This window comes from Nerophis lumbriciformis, linkage group LG35 (genome assembly GCF_033978685.3).
Source record: "Nerophis lumbriciformis linkage group LG35, RoL_Nlum_v2.1, whole genome shotgun sequence".
In the NCBI taxonomy this organism is placed as follows: Eukaryota; Metazoa; Chordata; class Actinopteri; order Syngnathiformes; family Syngnathidae; genus Nerophis; species Nerophis lumbriciformis.
In genome coordinates this window covers 5,747,389-5,762,500 of record NC_084582.2, presented here as the reverse complement: position 1 = coordinate 5,762,500, position 15,112 = coordinate 5,747,389, and the positions used below count along the sequence as shown (strand labels likewise).

The following is a 15,112-nucleotide window of genomic DNA, read 5'->3' as shown; positions in this document are numbered from 1 at the left end:
ACTTCCTATCGAGCCATTCCGAATGCCATGCGCGAGGCTATTTATAGCACCGCTGGCAAGCACGAGGCACCAGTTGCCATTGTTTCCAAACGAGCGAACGATCATGGAATCAGCCGGAGAAAAATCGCGAACGAGTCTTAAACCGAAAAGAAAACTGCAGTCATTCCGTGAAGAATATTCAAAAGCCTATGCGGGAATAATTATCCGTTCCAAAAAGGGTGAAAACTACGCGAATTGCACCTTGTGCAGACAATATTTTTCGATCGGATTTTAGCCACAAAAAGGTAATGACACCAATGTTATCTATTGGAATTGTTTAGTACTGTTATACTGTTAAAAGTGTTTATACTATTTATGCTTTCAAGTTCAAGTTGAAGAAATCTTGTTAAATGTTGACAGCATAACTACCAAAATACAGAAGTATGTCCTTAATATTTTTGCAGTGCTATTTCTGTTGAAAAGTTAAAATGATTACATTAGAGATGTGATGTGCCACTTTTCAAGTGTCTGATGGCTTAAATTAATCTTCATTAATTTTTCATATTTTGAATTCTTTTGAAAGGCTTACAAAAAAACTACATTTGAATTGTAATTCCATGCTATTGACAGGACTATTAATTTTAATGAAGTTAGCTTACCATGTTTACAGTATGATAATTGTGATAGAAATGTGAATTTTAGGCACAGAATATTTTTTACAATTGAACAAGGCAGTAGATTATACAAGCTTGGACAGAAAGTTAATAATGACACCAATTTTTTTTTAATGGAATTGTTTAGTACTGTTTTACCATTGGTTTACTGTAAAAAGTGTTTATACTGTTTATACTTTCAATTAACAAATTGAAGTCTTGTGAAAGGTTGACAGGATAACTGGCATTAACTGTCAAAATAATTTCAAACTATTGAAGTTAGCTTACAGAATAAACATGTCAATCAACCCATATGATTTTTGCTGTAATATTTTTGTTTTGAAAAGTCACTGTGACTGATAGAAAAGTGATGGTTTTAGCAACATTTTAACCTGTCTGAATGCTAATAATCATTTTGCGTCGGGGGGGCGAAGCTGAACCCTCCACCAGGACTTTGTCCTGGACCTACCGGGGCCTGCGGCCCCTGGACCCTAGCTACTAGGTTTTTCTGATTTCAAAAGTTGGCAGGTATGTATTCATCATTCACAGAAAACATTGAACTTAATTACGCAATCATTTCAAATGAGTGTTAAACATCTCAATGATGGACCCCGACTTAAACAAGTTGAACAACTTATTCGGGTGTTGCCATTTAGTGGTCAATTGTACGGAATATGTACTTCACTGTGCAACCTACTAATACAAGTCTCAATCAATCAATCAAATTACAGAGTGTTTTCTATATGGATTCATTGTTTTCATGTACTTACTTGGCTTTTGCCTGCAAGAAGGGCACATTTCTAGGCTATGCAACCAAATTATTGCAATGAACAGCACTGAGAAATGATTTCATTTTCTCCGTCTAAAGATGATCACCAACACTCCCGTGCTTGAGGCTTTGTCGGACAAGTTCCCCTCATAGCATCCCCTGACAGCATTAAGACTTTGAACTGGGTAAAAGCCAATGAGTTGTTGGTGATAAGCTTAAGACAGAATAATGAGATCTCCTCTCATGTTGAAGTTCCTTGCAAACTGTCATGTAATCAGCGAAAAACAAGGCTCCCAGTACTTACCCCATAGACCAGTTCACCCACCATCCCGTTCCACTGCTTGGTCTCTGGGTCTCGGGCTCCATACTTCCCATCCATTACTATAGACAGTTTGTACTTAATTCCAACATGTTTGGCAATCTCAGATGCTAAATCGACGCAGTAGCCTTCGTATCTCTCATTCCCCTCCAGATGCATATAATTTTTCTTGTACATCACATAAGGCGCTTCCTGTTGATTCAAACACACACTGGTTTAATCACCGTCTGACACACATTTTGTTATTTATACACAAGTGTACATACTGTGCATGCACTCATACACGTATGTATACAGAATAGCGTACAATTCTGTATTCAATTTCATGCAGTCATGCTTAAACAGGTGATTGCCCCACAAATGCACACATATGCGTTGACAACAGCGGTGTGGATGCCTGACCACACTGCTGTCACCAAGAAGTCAAAGCCAGCAGACACCAAGCCCGATACACCCCACCCAATTTCAGCCCTAGGGTAGACTCCTGCATGGATTGCGGTTTCGAACCAACTCAAATATTTTTTGCGAGCCAAACCAAAACATGCCAATAAATGACCCTAATTTACCGGCTCTATTGTTAAGATGCATCTGATTTAATGTGTAAAATAGTTTTTAGAACAGTGGTTCTTAACCTGGGTTCGACCGAACCCTTGGGGTTTGGTGAGTCGGGCTCAGGGGTTCGGCGGAGGTCAAGACACACCCGACTCATCGTGTAAATAAAAACTTCTCCCTATCCCCGATTATTGTTTCTCAGCTGTTTGTAAATGTTGCAGTTTATAAATAAAGGTTTATTAAAAAAAATAATAATAATAAAAAAATTTAAAAAAATTAAAATTAAAAAATTAAAAAAAGCCTCCGCGCATGCGCATAGCATAGTTCCAACGAATAGATGACTAAATTAATCGGCAACTATTTTTATAATCGATTTTAATCGATTAGTTGTTGCAGCCCTAATAAATTCATAAAATAACCAAACTTCATGAATTTTTTTTGTGACCAACAAGTAGGTGCTCCAATCACTAAATAACAAAAAAAATAAGAGTTGTAGAAATTATTGGAAACTCAAGACAGCCATGACCATACTTGCCAACCCTCCCGAATTTTCCGGGAGACTCCCGAAATTCAGCGCCTCTCCCGAAAACCTCCCGGAACAAATATTCTCCCGAAAATCTCCCGATTTTCAGCCGGAGCTGGAAGCCACGCCCCCTCCAGGACAGCCTTTTTTCATGACGGGAGGACAACAGGGTGACAAGAACTAAATCATCCAGACTAGAGATAAATTGTATTATTATGTTTATCTTACCTAAAAAATAAATATATTTATTAATAAAAAAAAATTAAAAAAAATAAATACATTTTTACTATATTTTGCTAAAAACATCAAAATTAATTGTATTTTTATTTGTATTTTTTCGTGACTCCTTATTACATCCAGCCATAGAATTATACATGAAAACAAACATATTTGAAATAATTGATTTTAAATCATCATAATAATTCATTTAAAATGACCATATTTAATTATTAAAATAATTGCTTGTTTATCAACAACTTTAGCATTTTATTCATTACATTTTGAAACTCTCAGAAGCCAAGTTATGTTACATTCCTTAATATTTATTTATGCAAGTTTGAAGTATCAATTATCTAAACACAGTTTGTTTGCATATTTTCAGGATATATATATATATATATATATATATATATATATATATATATATATATATATATATATATATATATATATATATATATATATATATATATATATATGTATGAAATACTTAACTTGGTGAATTCTAGCTGTCAATATACTCCTCCCCTCTTAACCACGCCCCCAACCACGCCCCGCCCCACCCCCGACCACGCCCCCACCCCCCACCTCCCGAAATCGGAGGTCTCGAGGTTGGCAAGTATGGCCAAGACGTTATGTTCTTTACAAGTGTATGTAAACTTTTGACCACGACCGTAAACATCGTCATTCGTACATAAATGTGGTGGGGTAACGCGAGACTGATCAGGGTTATCGTTTAACGGCAACCCAGGGTTAACAGTATACCACTTGGTCGAAACACGTGTCTTTTCAGTACATTTACATGACAGAGCTGGTATAAACAGGAATGTTTTCCGGTGTCAAAACAATAATACATATGCCATGCCAGTAGTTGTCGACACAAACATTCAGCTGTTTATCCTTCCTGTTACCAACTTTTGAACCACCTTTGTCAGTACTTTTGTGGGTATACACAATTTCCTTTGTATTTTTTTCTATCTGTCAAAACTAATGCCATGCAAGTGATCCCTAACTGTGGGAGAGAACAGTGGGAGGGTGTACGGGGCATAAAGGGCTGGGAGTCCTTGGATCGGCAAAGTCAGCACAGTGGTGGGTGAGGATGGGGATGGGGATGGGTTTTACAAGTAAATGCTAGTGACAGGAGAGAGATCAGAGTGCCCGGTCTTATTTCAAGCTCATTGCATTGGTGCACGCTTAAAGGCTGTTCCATTCCAAAATTTAAAAAAATTGATACAAAAGTCAGCAGAAAATAAAATTAAATGAGCTGTCCAAAATAAAATAAAATAAGCAACGCTACTTCCCTGCATGAAGCAATTACAGCAACTTTTTTTTATCTCCTTTTCAAAAAGCTGCTGCAGCTTATCTTTTCTCTTCCTGAGCTCATCATCATTAACAACAATAGGACCGCTCAGGAGAGTGGGCGCCGTCATTATAGCCGCACGCAATTAGAGTGCAAGTGGGAAAGCGATGGTTTGTTTGTTCTGTGCTGAAACGCAGCCCCTCACCTCGGCTCGGATCCGTCGAGCGTTTTACCCCCCCCCTCCCCGACTGTATTTTTCATCTAGACTGGTAAAGGGATTGCCTCGCTTCTAGAATGAATCCCTTTCACGATCCAACCATTTTTGTATAGTCATTCATTATTTGAGTTACCTGAGTCTTGCATCTTAAAGGGGAACATTATCACCAGACCTATGTAAGCGTTAGTGATGGGTTGATGAGGCGTCATGAAGCGTTTCGACACATTGCAAAACTGTATTGATACTGTGTCGATACTGTATCACTAAATACTGACATCTGCTGGACATTAAAAATCCCTACAGGCAACCTATGGACCGACTCAACTGACACTGATTTTTTGCCCTAGTACATGTCACGGCCAGGGTGCATTGGAATGCGCCCTCATCATTGCGCTCTGCGCTTCACACCGCGGGACACGCCCACGACTGTGGCACACATCCAGGGACGCGCCGCGCGCGTCTCCGCCCTGCAGCTGCCGCCAGCTGCAATCACTTGCCGGCAATCATCACACCTGCCTGGAATGAAGGAGCTGCCTTCATAAGCCTGGACATCTTGGCATGCCGGCGCCGGAATATAATCATCTGTTGGCGTATAGTAAGCTATCATCCTGCTTGATGCAATACTGTTCTCTCTGTCTGTTTTCCCTTCCGTGTTTCATTGTCGTATCATCCTACTGCAGACCTCTGTTCCTGTGTTTTGACGTTGCTGTGTGTCTCGTCATTTCTCGTCGTCGTTCCCCTGCTTCTCGGACTGCTCCTTGGATCTCGACCTCCCGCTTGGACACGGATTCCCCTCTTCCCCTGGACTTCCTCATCTCTCGTTCAACACTTGGTAACGCACACCTCAGTTAAATACTACACATAGTCTTACACCATACACACTCTTGGATTTTGCCACACTCCATTTCCTTAGTTCGTATATTTAGTGTTTATTATTATATATATTACTATATATATAATAAATCATTGAACATTACTGCCATCTAGTGTCTGTTGCCGTCACCTCCCCTGCAAACCTTAACAGTACAGGGGTCACCAAACTTTTTGAAACCAAAAACTACTTCTTGGGTACTGATTAATGCGAAGGGCTACCAGTTTGATACACACTTAAATAAATAAATATATTGTCATTTGTAAGTAACACTTAAGTGTGATTTAAACAAGAATAGCTAAATTAATAAATGTATATATATAAAAAAAAAGGGTATTTCTGTCTCATTCCGTCGTACTTTTTTTTTTCCTTTTACGGAAGGTTTTTTGTAGAGAATAAATGATGAAAAAAACACTTAATTGAACGGTTTAAAAGAGGAGAAAACACGAAAAAAAATTAAAATAACATTTTGAAACATAGTTTATTTTCAATTTCGACTCTTTAAAATTCAAAATTCAACCGACAAAAAGAAGAGAAAAACTAGCTAATTTGATTCTTTTTGAAACAATTAAAAAAATAATTTATGGAACATCATTAGTAATTTTTCCTGATTAAGATACATTTTAGAATTTTGATGACATGTTTTAAATTGGTTAAAATCCAATCTGCACTTTGTTAGAATATATAACAAATTGGACCAAGCTATATTTCTAACAAAGACAAATCAGTATTTCTTCTAGATTTTCCAGAACAAAATTTTTAAAAGAAATTCAAAATACTTTGAAATAAGATTTAAATTTGATTCTACAGATGTTCTAGATTTGCCAGAATATTTTTTTTGAATTTTAATCATAGTAAGTTTGAAGAAATATTTCACAAATATTCTTCGTCGAAAAAAACAGAAGCTAAAATATTTTTTATTCTTTACAATAATAAAAAAAAAAAAATACTTGAACATTGATTTAAATTGTCAGGAAAGAAGAGGAAGAAATTTAAAAGGTAAAAAGGTATATTTGTTTAAAAATCCTAAAATCATTTTTAAGGTTGTATTTTTTCTCTAAAATTGTATTTGTAAAAGTAATAAGAAGCAAAGTAAAAAATAAATGAATTTATTTAAACAAGTGAAGACCCATCCATCCATCCATCCATCCATTTTCTACCGCTTATACCAAGTGAAGACCAAGTCTTTAAAATATTTTCTTGGATTTTCAAATTCTATTTGAGTTTTGTCTCTTTTAGAATTAAAAATGTCGAGCAAAGCGAGACCAGCTTGCTAGTAAATAAATACAATTTAAAAAATAGAGGCAGCTCACTGGTAAGTGCTGCTATTTGAGCTATTTTTAGAACAGGCAAGCGGGCAACTCATCTGGTCCTTACGGGCTACCTGGTGCCCGCGGGCACCGCGTTGGTGACCCCTGCCCTAGTATATACAATAATATAAACCAAGTCATTGTATTTCATTTAGGATTATTTCATATCTTCATTTAAATAAAAATATATTTTTATCTTTTTTAGATACAGTCAATAAATAATATGAACATGTATCATAACATGGAAATCGAAGAGAACGTGTTGTGGATGATTGTGGACTGGGAATTTGTTTTAATTTAATTTTTTTACACATTTTTATAAAAAAAAAAAAAAAAAAAAAAAAAAGTTTTTCCGACATATTACATTTTAGACGATTTCTCTTCTTAGTTGTTATTTCTCCGGCTGTAGAAAAGACACGCTCACAGGGCACAGAGGAGGCGTCAGTGCGACACAATTCGCGTATCGGTCACGTGACCAAAACAGCTCATGATTTAACAGCTTTAAGGTTTTACTACTTACGTATAAAATACTACACGGTCTAGCTCCGTCCTATCTTGTCGATTGCATTGTACCATATGTCCCGGCAAGAAATCTGCGTTCAAAGAACTCCGGCTTATTAGTGATTCCCAGAGCCCAAAAAAAGTCTGCGGGCTATAGAGCGTTTTCTATTCGGGCTCCAGTACTATGGAATGCCCTCCCGGTAACAATTAGAGATGCTACCTCAGTAGAAGCATTTAAGTCCCATCTTAAAACTCATTTGTATACTCTAGCCTTTAAATAGACCCCCCTTTTAGACCAGTTGATCTGCCGTTTCTTTTCCTTTCTCCTCTGCTCCCCTTTTCCTTGAGGGAGGGGGGGGGGGGGGGGGGCACAGGTCCGGTGGCCATGGATGAAGTGCTGGCTGTCCAGAGTCGGGACCCGGGGTGGACCGCTCGCCTGTGCATCGGCTGGGAACATCTCTGCGCTGCTGACCCGTCTCCGCTCGGGATGGTGTCCTGCTGGCCCCACTATGGACTGGACTCTTACTATTATGTTGGATCCACTATGGACGGGACTCTCACAATATTATGTCAGACCCACTCGACATCCATTGCTTTCGGTCTCCCCTAGAGGGGGGGGGTTACCCACATATGCGGTCCTCTCCAAGGTTTCTCATAGTCATTCACATCGACGTCCCACTGGGATGAGTTTTTCCTTGCCCGTATGTGGGCTTTGTACCGAGGATGTCGTTGTGGCTTGTGCAGCCCTTTGAGACACTTGTGATTTAGGGCTATATAAATAAAGATTGATTGATTGATTGATTGATGATCGGTCACGTGACTTTCTAAAAGCGGTACGCGCACCGACACAGGGTTTTGCTCTATGAGCTCGACGCATGCGCCGATGCATCGGTGTTGCCGGACCCATCACTAGTAAGCGTCAATATATACATTGATGTTGCAGAAAAAAGACCATATATTTTTTTAACCGATTTCCGAACTCTAAATGGGTGAATTTTGGCGAATTAAACGCCTTTCTATTATTTGCTCTCGGAGCGATGACGTCACAAATTTTCTCAAACACCGAGTCAAATCAGCTCTGTTATTTTCCGTTTTTTCGACTGTTTTCCGTACCTTGGAGACATCATGCCTCGTCGGTGTGTTGTCGGAGGGTGTAACAACACGAACAGGGACGGATTCAAGTTGCACCAGTGGCCCAAAGATGCGAAAGTGGCAAGAAATTGGACGTTTGTTCCGCACACTTTACCGACGAAAGCTATGCTACGACAGAGATGGCAAGAATGTGTGTGAGCAATTCAGGGACAAAGGACCTCGGTAGCACGGCAAGCAATGGCGGCAGTTTGTTCCTGCAGACGAGCGAGCTAAACCCACTATCGACCCTAGCTTCCCTGGCCTTCTGACATCAACTCCAAAACTGGACAGATCAGCTTTCAGGAAAAGAGAGCGGATGAGGGTATGTCTACAGAATATATTAATTGATGAAAACTGGGCTGTCTGCACTCTCAAAGTGCATGTTGTTGCCAAATGTATTTCATATGCTATAAACCTAGTTCATAGTTGTTAGTTTCCTTTAATGCCAAACAAACACATACTAATCGTTGGTTAGAAGGCGATCGCCGAATTCGTCCTCGCTTTCTCCCGTGTCGCTGGCTGTCGTGTCGTTTTCGTCGGTTTCGCTTGCATACGGTTCAAACCGATATGGCTCAATAGCTTCAGTTTCTTCTTCAATTTCGGTTTCGCTACCTGCCTCCACACTACAACCATCCGTTTCAATACATGTGTAATCTGTTGAATCGCTTAAGCCCCTGAAATCCGAGTCTAAATCCGAGCTAATGTCGCTATCCGCCATGTTTGTTTGTATCGGCATCACTATGTGACGTCACAGGAAAATGGACGGGTGTATATAACGATGGTTAAAATCAGGCACTTTGAAGCTTTTTTTTAGGGATATTGCGTGATGGGTAAAATTTTGAAAAAAACTTCAAAAAATAAAATAAGCCACTGGGAACTGATTTTTAATGGTTTTAACCCTTCTGAAATTGTGATAATGTTCCCCTTTAAAATGCTGACTGTGCAGTTCAGCACAGAACAAATGGAGGCGCAATAGAAGCAAAATAAGAATATAATATTTCAACTGCTCATCCTTCCGTCAGTACTTATTAGTCGTTACAAAAGTACGCTATCATCATCCCAAGTGTCAGTGAACATTTACTTGATGAGGACAGACAGGTCTACTTACGTATGCAACGGATGGAGTCAACCATTCTAACTGATACCATTATTGTGATGTCACTGCTACGACAGGCCACTGAGGTATGGAAAATCAAAATGCTTTGACACCCACACGGATACAGTTGAAACACTCCCCGCCCTCCCAGCCCCCGTCTCACGGGTCGACTGTTTCAGCGTGTAGTGAGTGGATGGAAAGCAACGCAAAAAAGATGTGGTTCTACCCGCCCAGGACAGAATGTATCACTCATTGGCAATCAACACCATGACCTTGAGTGGCAGAATACGTGAAACATTTCAAACTATTGGGAAAGTGTACCATAATAGTAGTGACCACAATCGTTCGGTTTTCCACTGAGGAGTCGTTGGTGACCTGCGGGTCCATAATATTTACAAATCGTGTGAACTCGTTCCAGTACCCGATCTGTAAAGAGAGAAGAGAGGTTAAAAAACTGTGCATTATCCCAAACGAAAACAGCAAGTCAATGTAAAATGTGTACCGTATTTTCCGCAATATAAGGCGCACCGGATTATAAGGCGCACCTTCAATGAATGGCCTATTTTAAAACTTTGTTCACATATAAGGCGCACCGCATTATAAGGCGCATAGAATAGACGCTACAGTAGAGGCTGGGGTTACGTTATGCATCCCGTAGTTGCGAGACCTGTTGGTCCATATATAAGGCGCACTGGATTATAAGGCGCACTGTCAGCTTTTGAGAAAATTGGAGGTTTTTAGGTGCGCCTCGTAGTGCGGAAAATACGGTACACATTTTCTGATACTGTTTGTTGACAAATACCGAAGTAAGGCTGCATTTACAAATACATGGCTCAAGTTACACAATCACAATTGTTTTTCTCCCGAGGAGAATTGTTGATGATTCTTGAACACCGAAAACTACAGTAAACAATGATTATGATGATGCTCTCATTACAGCCAACGATTGTAGCTTCGCTAGATAGCAGATTTGTTTTAAAAGTTAACAAAGTACCAAACTTTTCTCAAGCTTATTTGACATGTTTTAGGCCTAAATTAAGTATTAAAGGAAGTCTTATCTCATATGTATTAATTATATGCATTACAGTGCAGTACTTGTTTTGGCAACACTTTAGTATGGGGAACATATTCACCATTAATTAGTTGCTTATTAAAATGCAAATTAGTAACATATTGGCTCTTAATTAGACATTAAGTTCCTTGTAGTGCCTTATTCTGCATGGCCTTATTATACAACCAGGAAGCCATTAACTAAGAGTGTTCCCGCAATAACCTCAGAATTATTGCTTATTACCGTATTTTTCGGACTATAAGTCGCAGTTTTTTTCATAATCTGGCCGGGGGTGCGACTTATACTCAGGAGCGACTTATGTATGAAATTATTAACACATTACCGTAAAATATCAAATAATATTATTTAGCTCATTCATAGAGATGTCCGATAATATCGGCAGGCCGATATTATCGGCCGATATATGCGTTAAAATGTAATATCGGAAATTATCGGTATCGTTTTTTTTATTATCCGTAACGGATTTTATTTTTTGTATTTTATTTTTTCAATTAAATCAACATAAAAAACACAAGATACACTTACAATTACTGCACCAACCCTAAAAACCTCCCTCCCCCATTTACACTCATTCACACAAAAGGGTTGTTTCTTTCTGTTATTAACATTCTGGTTCCTACAATATATATCAACACAATCTGCAAATTGATGTATATTGTAGTGTCCCGGAAGAGCTAGTGCTGCAAGGGTTTCTGGGTATTTCTTCTGTTGTGTTTATGTTGTGTTACGGTGCGGATGTTCTCCCGAAATGTGTTTGTCATTCTTGTTTGGTGTGGGTTCACCGTGTGGCGCATATTTCTAACAGTGTTAAGGTTGTTTATACGGCCACCCTCAGTGTGACCTGTATGGCTGTTGACCAAGTATGCGTGCATTCACTTGTGTGTGTGAAAAATCGTAGATATTAGGTGTGTGTGTGTGTGTGTGTGTGTGGGGCGGGCGTGGTTGAGGGCGGGGGCGTGGTTAAGAGGGGAGGAGTATATTGACAGCTAGAATTCACCAAGTCAAGTATTTCATACATATATATATATATACATACATATACATATATATATACATATACAAAGACATATATATATATATATATATATATATATATATATATATATATATATATATATATATATATATATATATATATATATATATATATATATATCCTGAAAATATGCAAACAAAACTGTGTTTGGATAATTGATACTTAAGGAATATAACATAACTTGGCTTCTGAGAGCTTCAAAATGTAATGAATAAAATGCTAAAGTTGTTGATAAACAAGCAATTATTTTAACAATTAAATATGGTCATTTTAAATGAATTATTATGATCATTTAAAATTAATTATTTCCAATATGTTTATTTTAATGTATAATTCTATGGCTGGATGTAGTAAAGAGTCACAAAAAATACAAATAAAAATACAATTAATTTTGATGTTTTTAGCAAAATATAGTGAAAATGTATTTAGATTTTGTTTTTTTTAAATTAATAAATATATTTATTTTTAGGTAAGATAAACATAATAATACAATTTATCTCGAGTCTGGATGATTTAGTTCTTGTCACCCTGTTGTCCTCCCGTCATGAAAAAAAAAGACTGTCCTCACTCAGGTCCGCATGTAGCTGGAGGGGGCATGGCCTCCAGCTCCGGCTGAAAATCGGGAGATTTTCGGGAGAATATTTGTCCCGGGAGGTTTTCGGGAGATATGATATTCTGGTTCCTACATTATATATCAATATATATCAATACAGTCTGCAAGGGATACAGTCCATAAGCACACATGATTGTGCGTGCTGCTGGTCCACTAATAGTACTAACCTTTAACAGTTAATTTTACTCATTTTCATTCATTACTAGTTTCTATGTAACTGTTTTTATATTGTTTTACTTTCTTTTTTATTCAAGAAAATGTTTTTAATTTATTTATCGACCATACCTGGTTGTCAAAATTAGGCATAATAATGTGTTAATTCCACGTCTGTATATATCGGTTGATATCGGTATCGGTAATTAAAGAGTTGGACAATATTGGAATATCGGATATCGGCAAAAAGCCATTATCGGACATCCCTACTTATTCACGTAAGAGACTAGATGTATAAGATTTCATGGGATTTAGTGATTAGGAGTGAGAGATTGTTTGGTAAACGTATAGCATGTTCTATATGTTATAGTTATTTGAATGACTCTTACCATAATATGTTACGTTAACATACGTTCTCAGTTGGTTATTTATGCCTCATATAACGTACACTTATTCAGCCTGTTGTTCACTATTTTTTATTTATTTTAAATTGCCTTTCAAATGTCTATTCTTGATGTTGGGTTTTATCAAATAAATTTCCCCCCAAAAATGCGACTTATACTCCAGTGCGACTTATACTCCGAAAAATACGGTAGTTTGTTAGATTAATCAATTAAGCGGTTAATCGGATAAAACCCACTTTATAGCCTCAATGCGTATTTTAGGGCAAATACCGTATTTTTCGGACTATAAGTTGCAGTTTTTTTCATAGTTTGGCCGGGGGTGCGACTTATACTCAGGAGCGACTTATGTGTGAAATTATTAACACATTACCGTAAAATATCAAATAATATTATTTATCTCATTCACGTAAGAGACTAGACGTATAAGATTTCATGGGATTTAGTGATTAGGAGTGAGAGATTGTTTGGTAAACGTATAGCATGTTCTATATGTTATAGTTATTTGAATGACTCTTACCATAATATGTTACGTTAACATACCAGGCACGTTCTCAGTTGGTTATTTATGCCTCATATAACGTACACTTATTCAGCCTGTTGTTCACTATTCTTTATTTATTTTAAATTGCCTTTCAAATTTCTATTCTTGGTGTTGGGTTTTATCGAATACATTTCCCCAAAAAATGCGACTTATACTCCAGTGTGACTTATATATGTTTTTTTCCTTCTTTATTATGCATTTTCGGCCGGTGCGACTTATACTCCGGAGCGACTTATACTCCGAAAAATACGGTAGTAACCCTAATGTTCCCCTAGTGTCCAGCTAACTCTAAATTAAGTCTTTGTTACTTTAATAAGCAACTAATTAATGATGAATATGTTCCCCATACTGAAGTGTTACCCTTGTTTTATTTTTTTATTATTATATCGTGGCGATCGATAAAGATAGCAGAACTTCCGTTTCCGGGTTAAGGGTGAAAACTAATAAACAACAGCACAAGCGGCTAATTTTGTAAGTAAGTGAGTAAGTAAATTGTATTTATAAAGCGCTTTTCACAGATATAATCACAAAGCGCAGTACAAAACATAGGTGAAGTAAAACAACAATTCAATTTAAAACAACAGGAGCAACATCATAAAAGGGATACAAAGTGGATTAAAAATGATAGTTAAAAGGTGCATTAACTAAAAGCTTTACTAAAAAGAGAAGTTTTCAAATGTTTCCTAAAAGTTTCAACACAGTCAAGATCACGGAGGGACTGGTGCAAGTTGTTCCAGAGTCTATAGCCTAACCCAGGGGTCGGCAACCCAAAATGTTGAAAGAGCCATATTGGACCAAAAATACAAAAACAAATCTGTCTGGAGCCGCAAAAAATTAAAAGCCATATTACATACAGATAGTGTGTCATGAGATATAAATTGAATTAATATGACTTAAAGGAAACTAAATTAGCTCAAATATAGCTACAAATGAGGCATAATTATGCAATATGTACATATAGCTAGCCTAAATAGCATGTTAGCATCGATTAGCTTGCAGTCATGCAGTGACCAAATATGTCTGATTAGCACTCCACACAAGTCAATAACATCAACAAAACTCACCTTTGTGGATTCATGCACAACGTTAAAAGTTTGGTGGACAACATGAGACAGAAAAAGAAGTGGCATAAAACACGTCCTAGAAAGTCGCAGAAAGATATACATGTAAACAAACTAGGGTGAGTTCAAGGACTGCAAAAATTAGTAGGACAAAACGGCGTTCGCCAAATACTCGAATCAGTGAAGCATGTTTAATATAAACAGTGTGCTTTATAACAATTAGGGAGGTTTGTGTCATGTTTGTCCTCCTACAGAAACCATATTAAAACAAAAAATATATTTTTTTCCCCCTCAACTTTTTCCATTTTTCATACATTTTTGAAAAAGCTCCAGAGAGCCACTAGGGCGGCGCTAAAAGAGCCGCGGGTTGCCGACCCCTGGCCTAACCTGACTCTCGCCAGATCCTTGTAGTTCGCTGAGCTCCACACAAGGATCTGGGATCGAGGGCAATGCAAACTCCTTCAAGATAGCAAAAAAATAATGAACCAATCAGGATCGCCGAGCGGGATTTCATATATGTGACGTAGCGCCGAAGCCACTGTTTGAGTCAAACAACAATGGCAGAGTCGTGTGCTGACATTGATTCTGATATTGCAACTGTTCGATCGATCGTCTACTGACTGCGGCGGACAGTTGTTGTTATTGTTGTAATGACAAGTAATAATAATAGACCAAAGACAAGCTGCATGGATGTATCAAGTTTTTGCTTACATGACTTGTTTAAGAGATCATACATACAAACCCCGTTTCCATATGAGTTGGGAAATTGTGTTAGATGTAAATATAAACGGA

At 37.7% G+C, this 15,112-nt stretch overlaps 1 protein-coding gene across 6 annotated transcripts in view; it reads right to left on the bottom strand.

Annotated features, from left to right (window-relative positions):
* The window catches only part of gria3b (glutamate receptor, ionotropic, AMPA 3b), a 456,144-nt gene that overhangs the window by 100,945 nt on the left and 340,087 nt on the right, over positions 1-15,112 (bottom strand). For all 6 annotated transcript variants that reach the window (XR_009811483.2, XM_061927997.2, XM_061927998.2 and 3 more), the window contains 2 exons: positions 9,762-9,866; positions 1,706-1,912 (listed from right to left, as the gene is read on the bottom strand). Coding sequence is in view for 5 of the 6 variants with exons in the window: in XM_061927997.2 (XP_061783981.1) it covers positions 1,706-1,912; positions 9,762-9,866 (312 nt within the window). In the remaining variant the exon portion in view is untranslated. The remainder of the gene's footprint in view (positions 1-1,705; positions 1,913-9,761; positions 9,867-15,112) is intronic.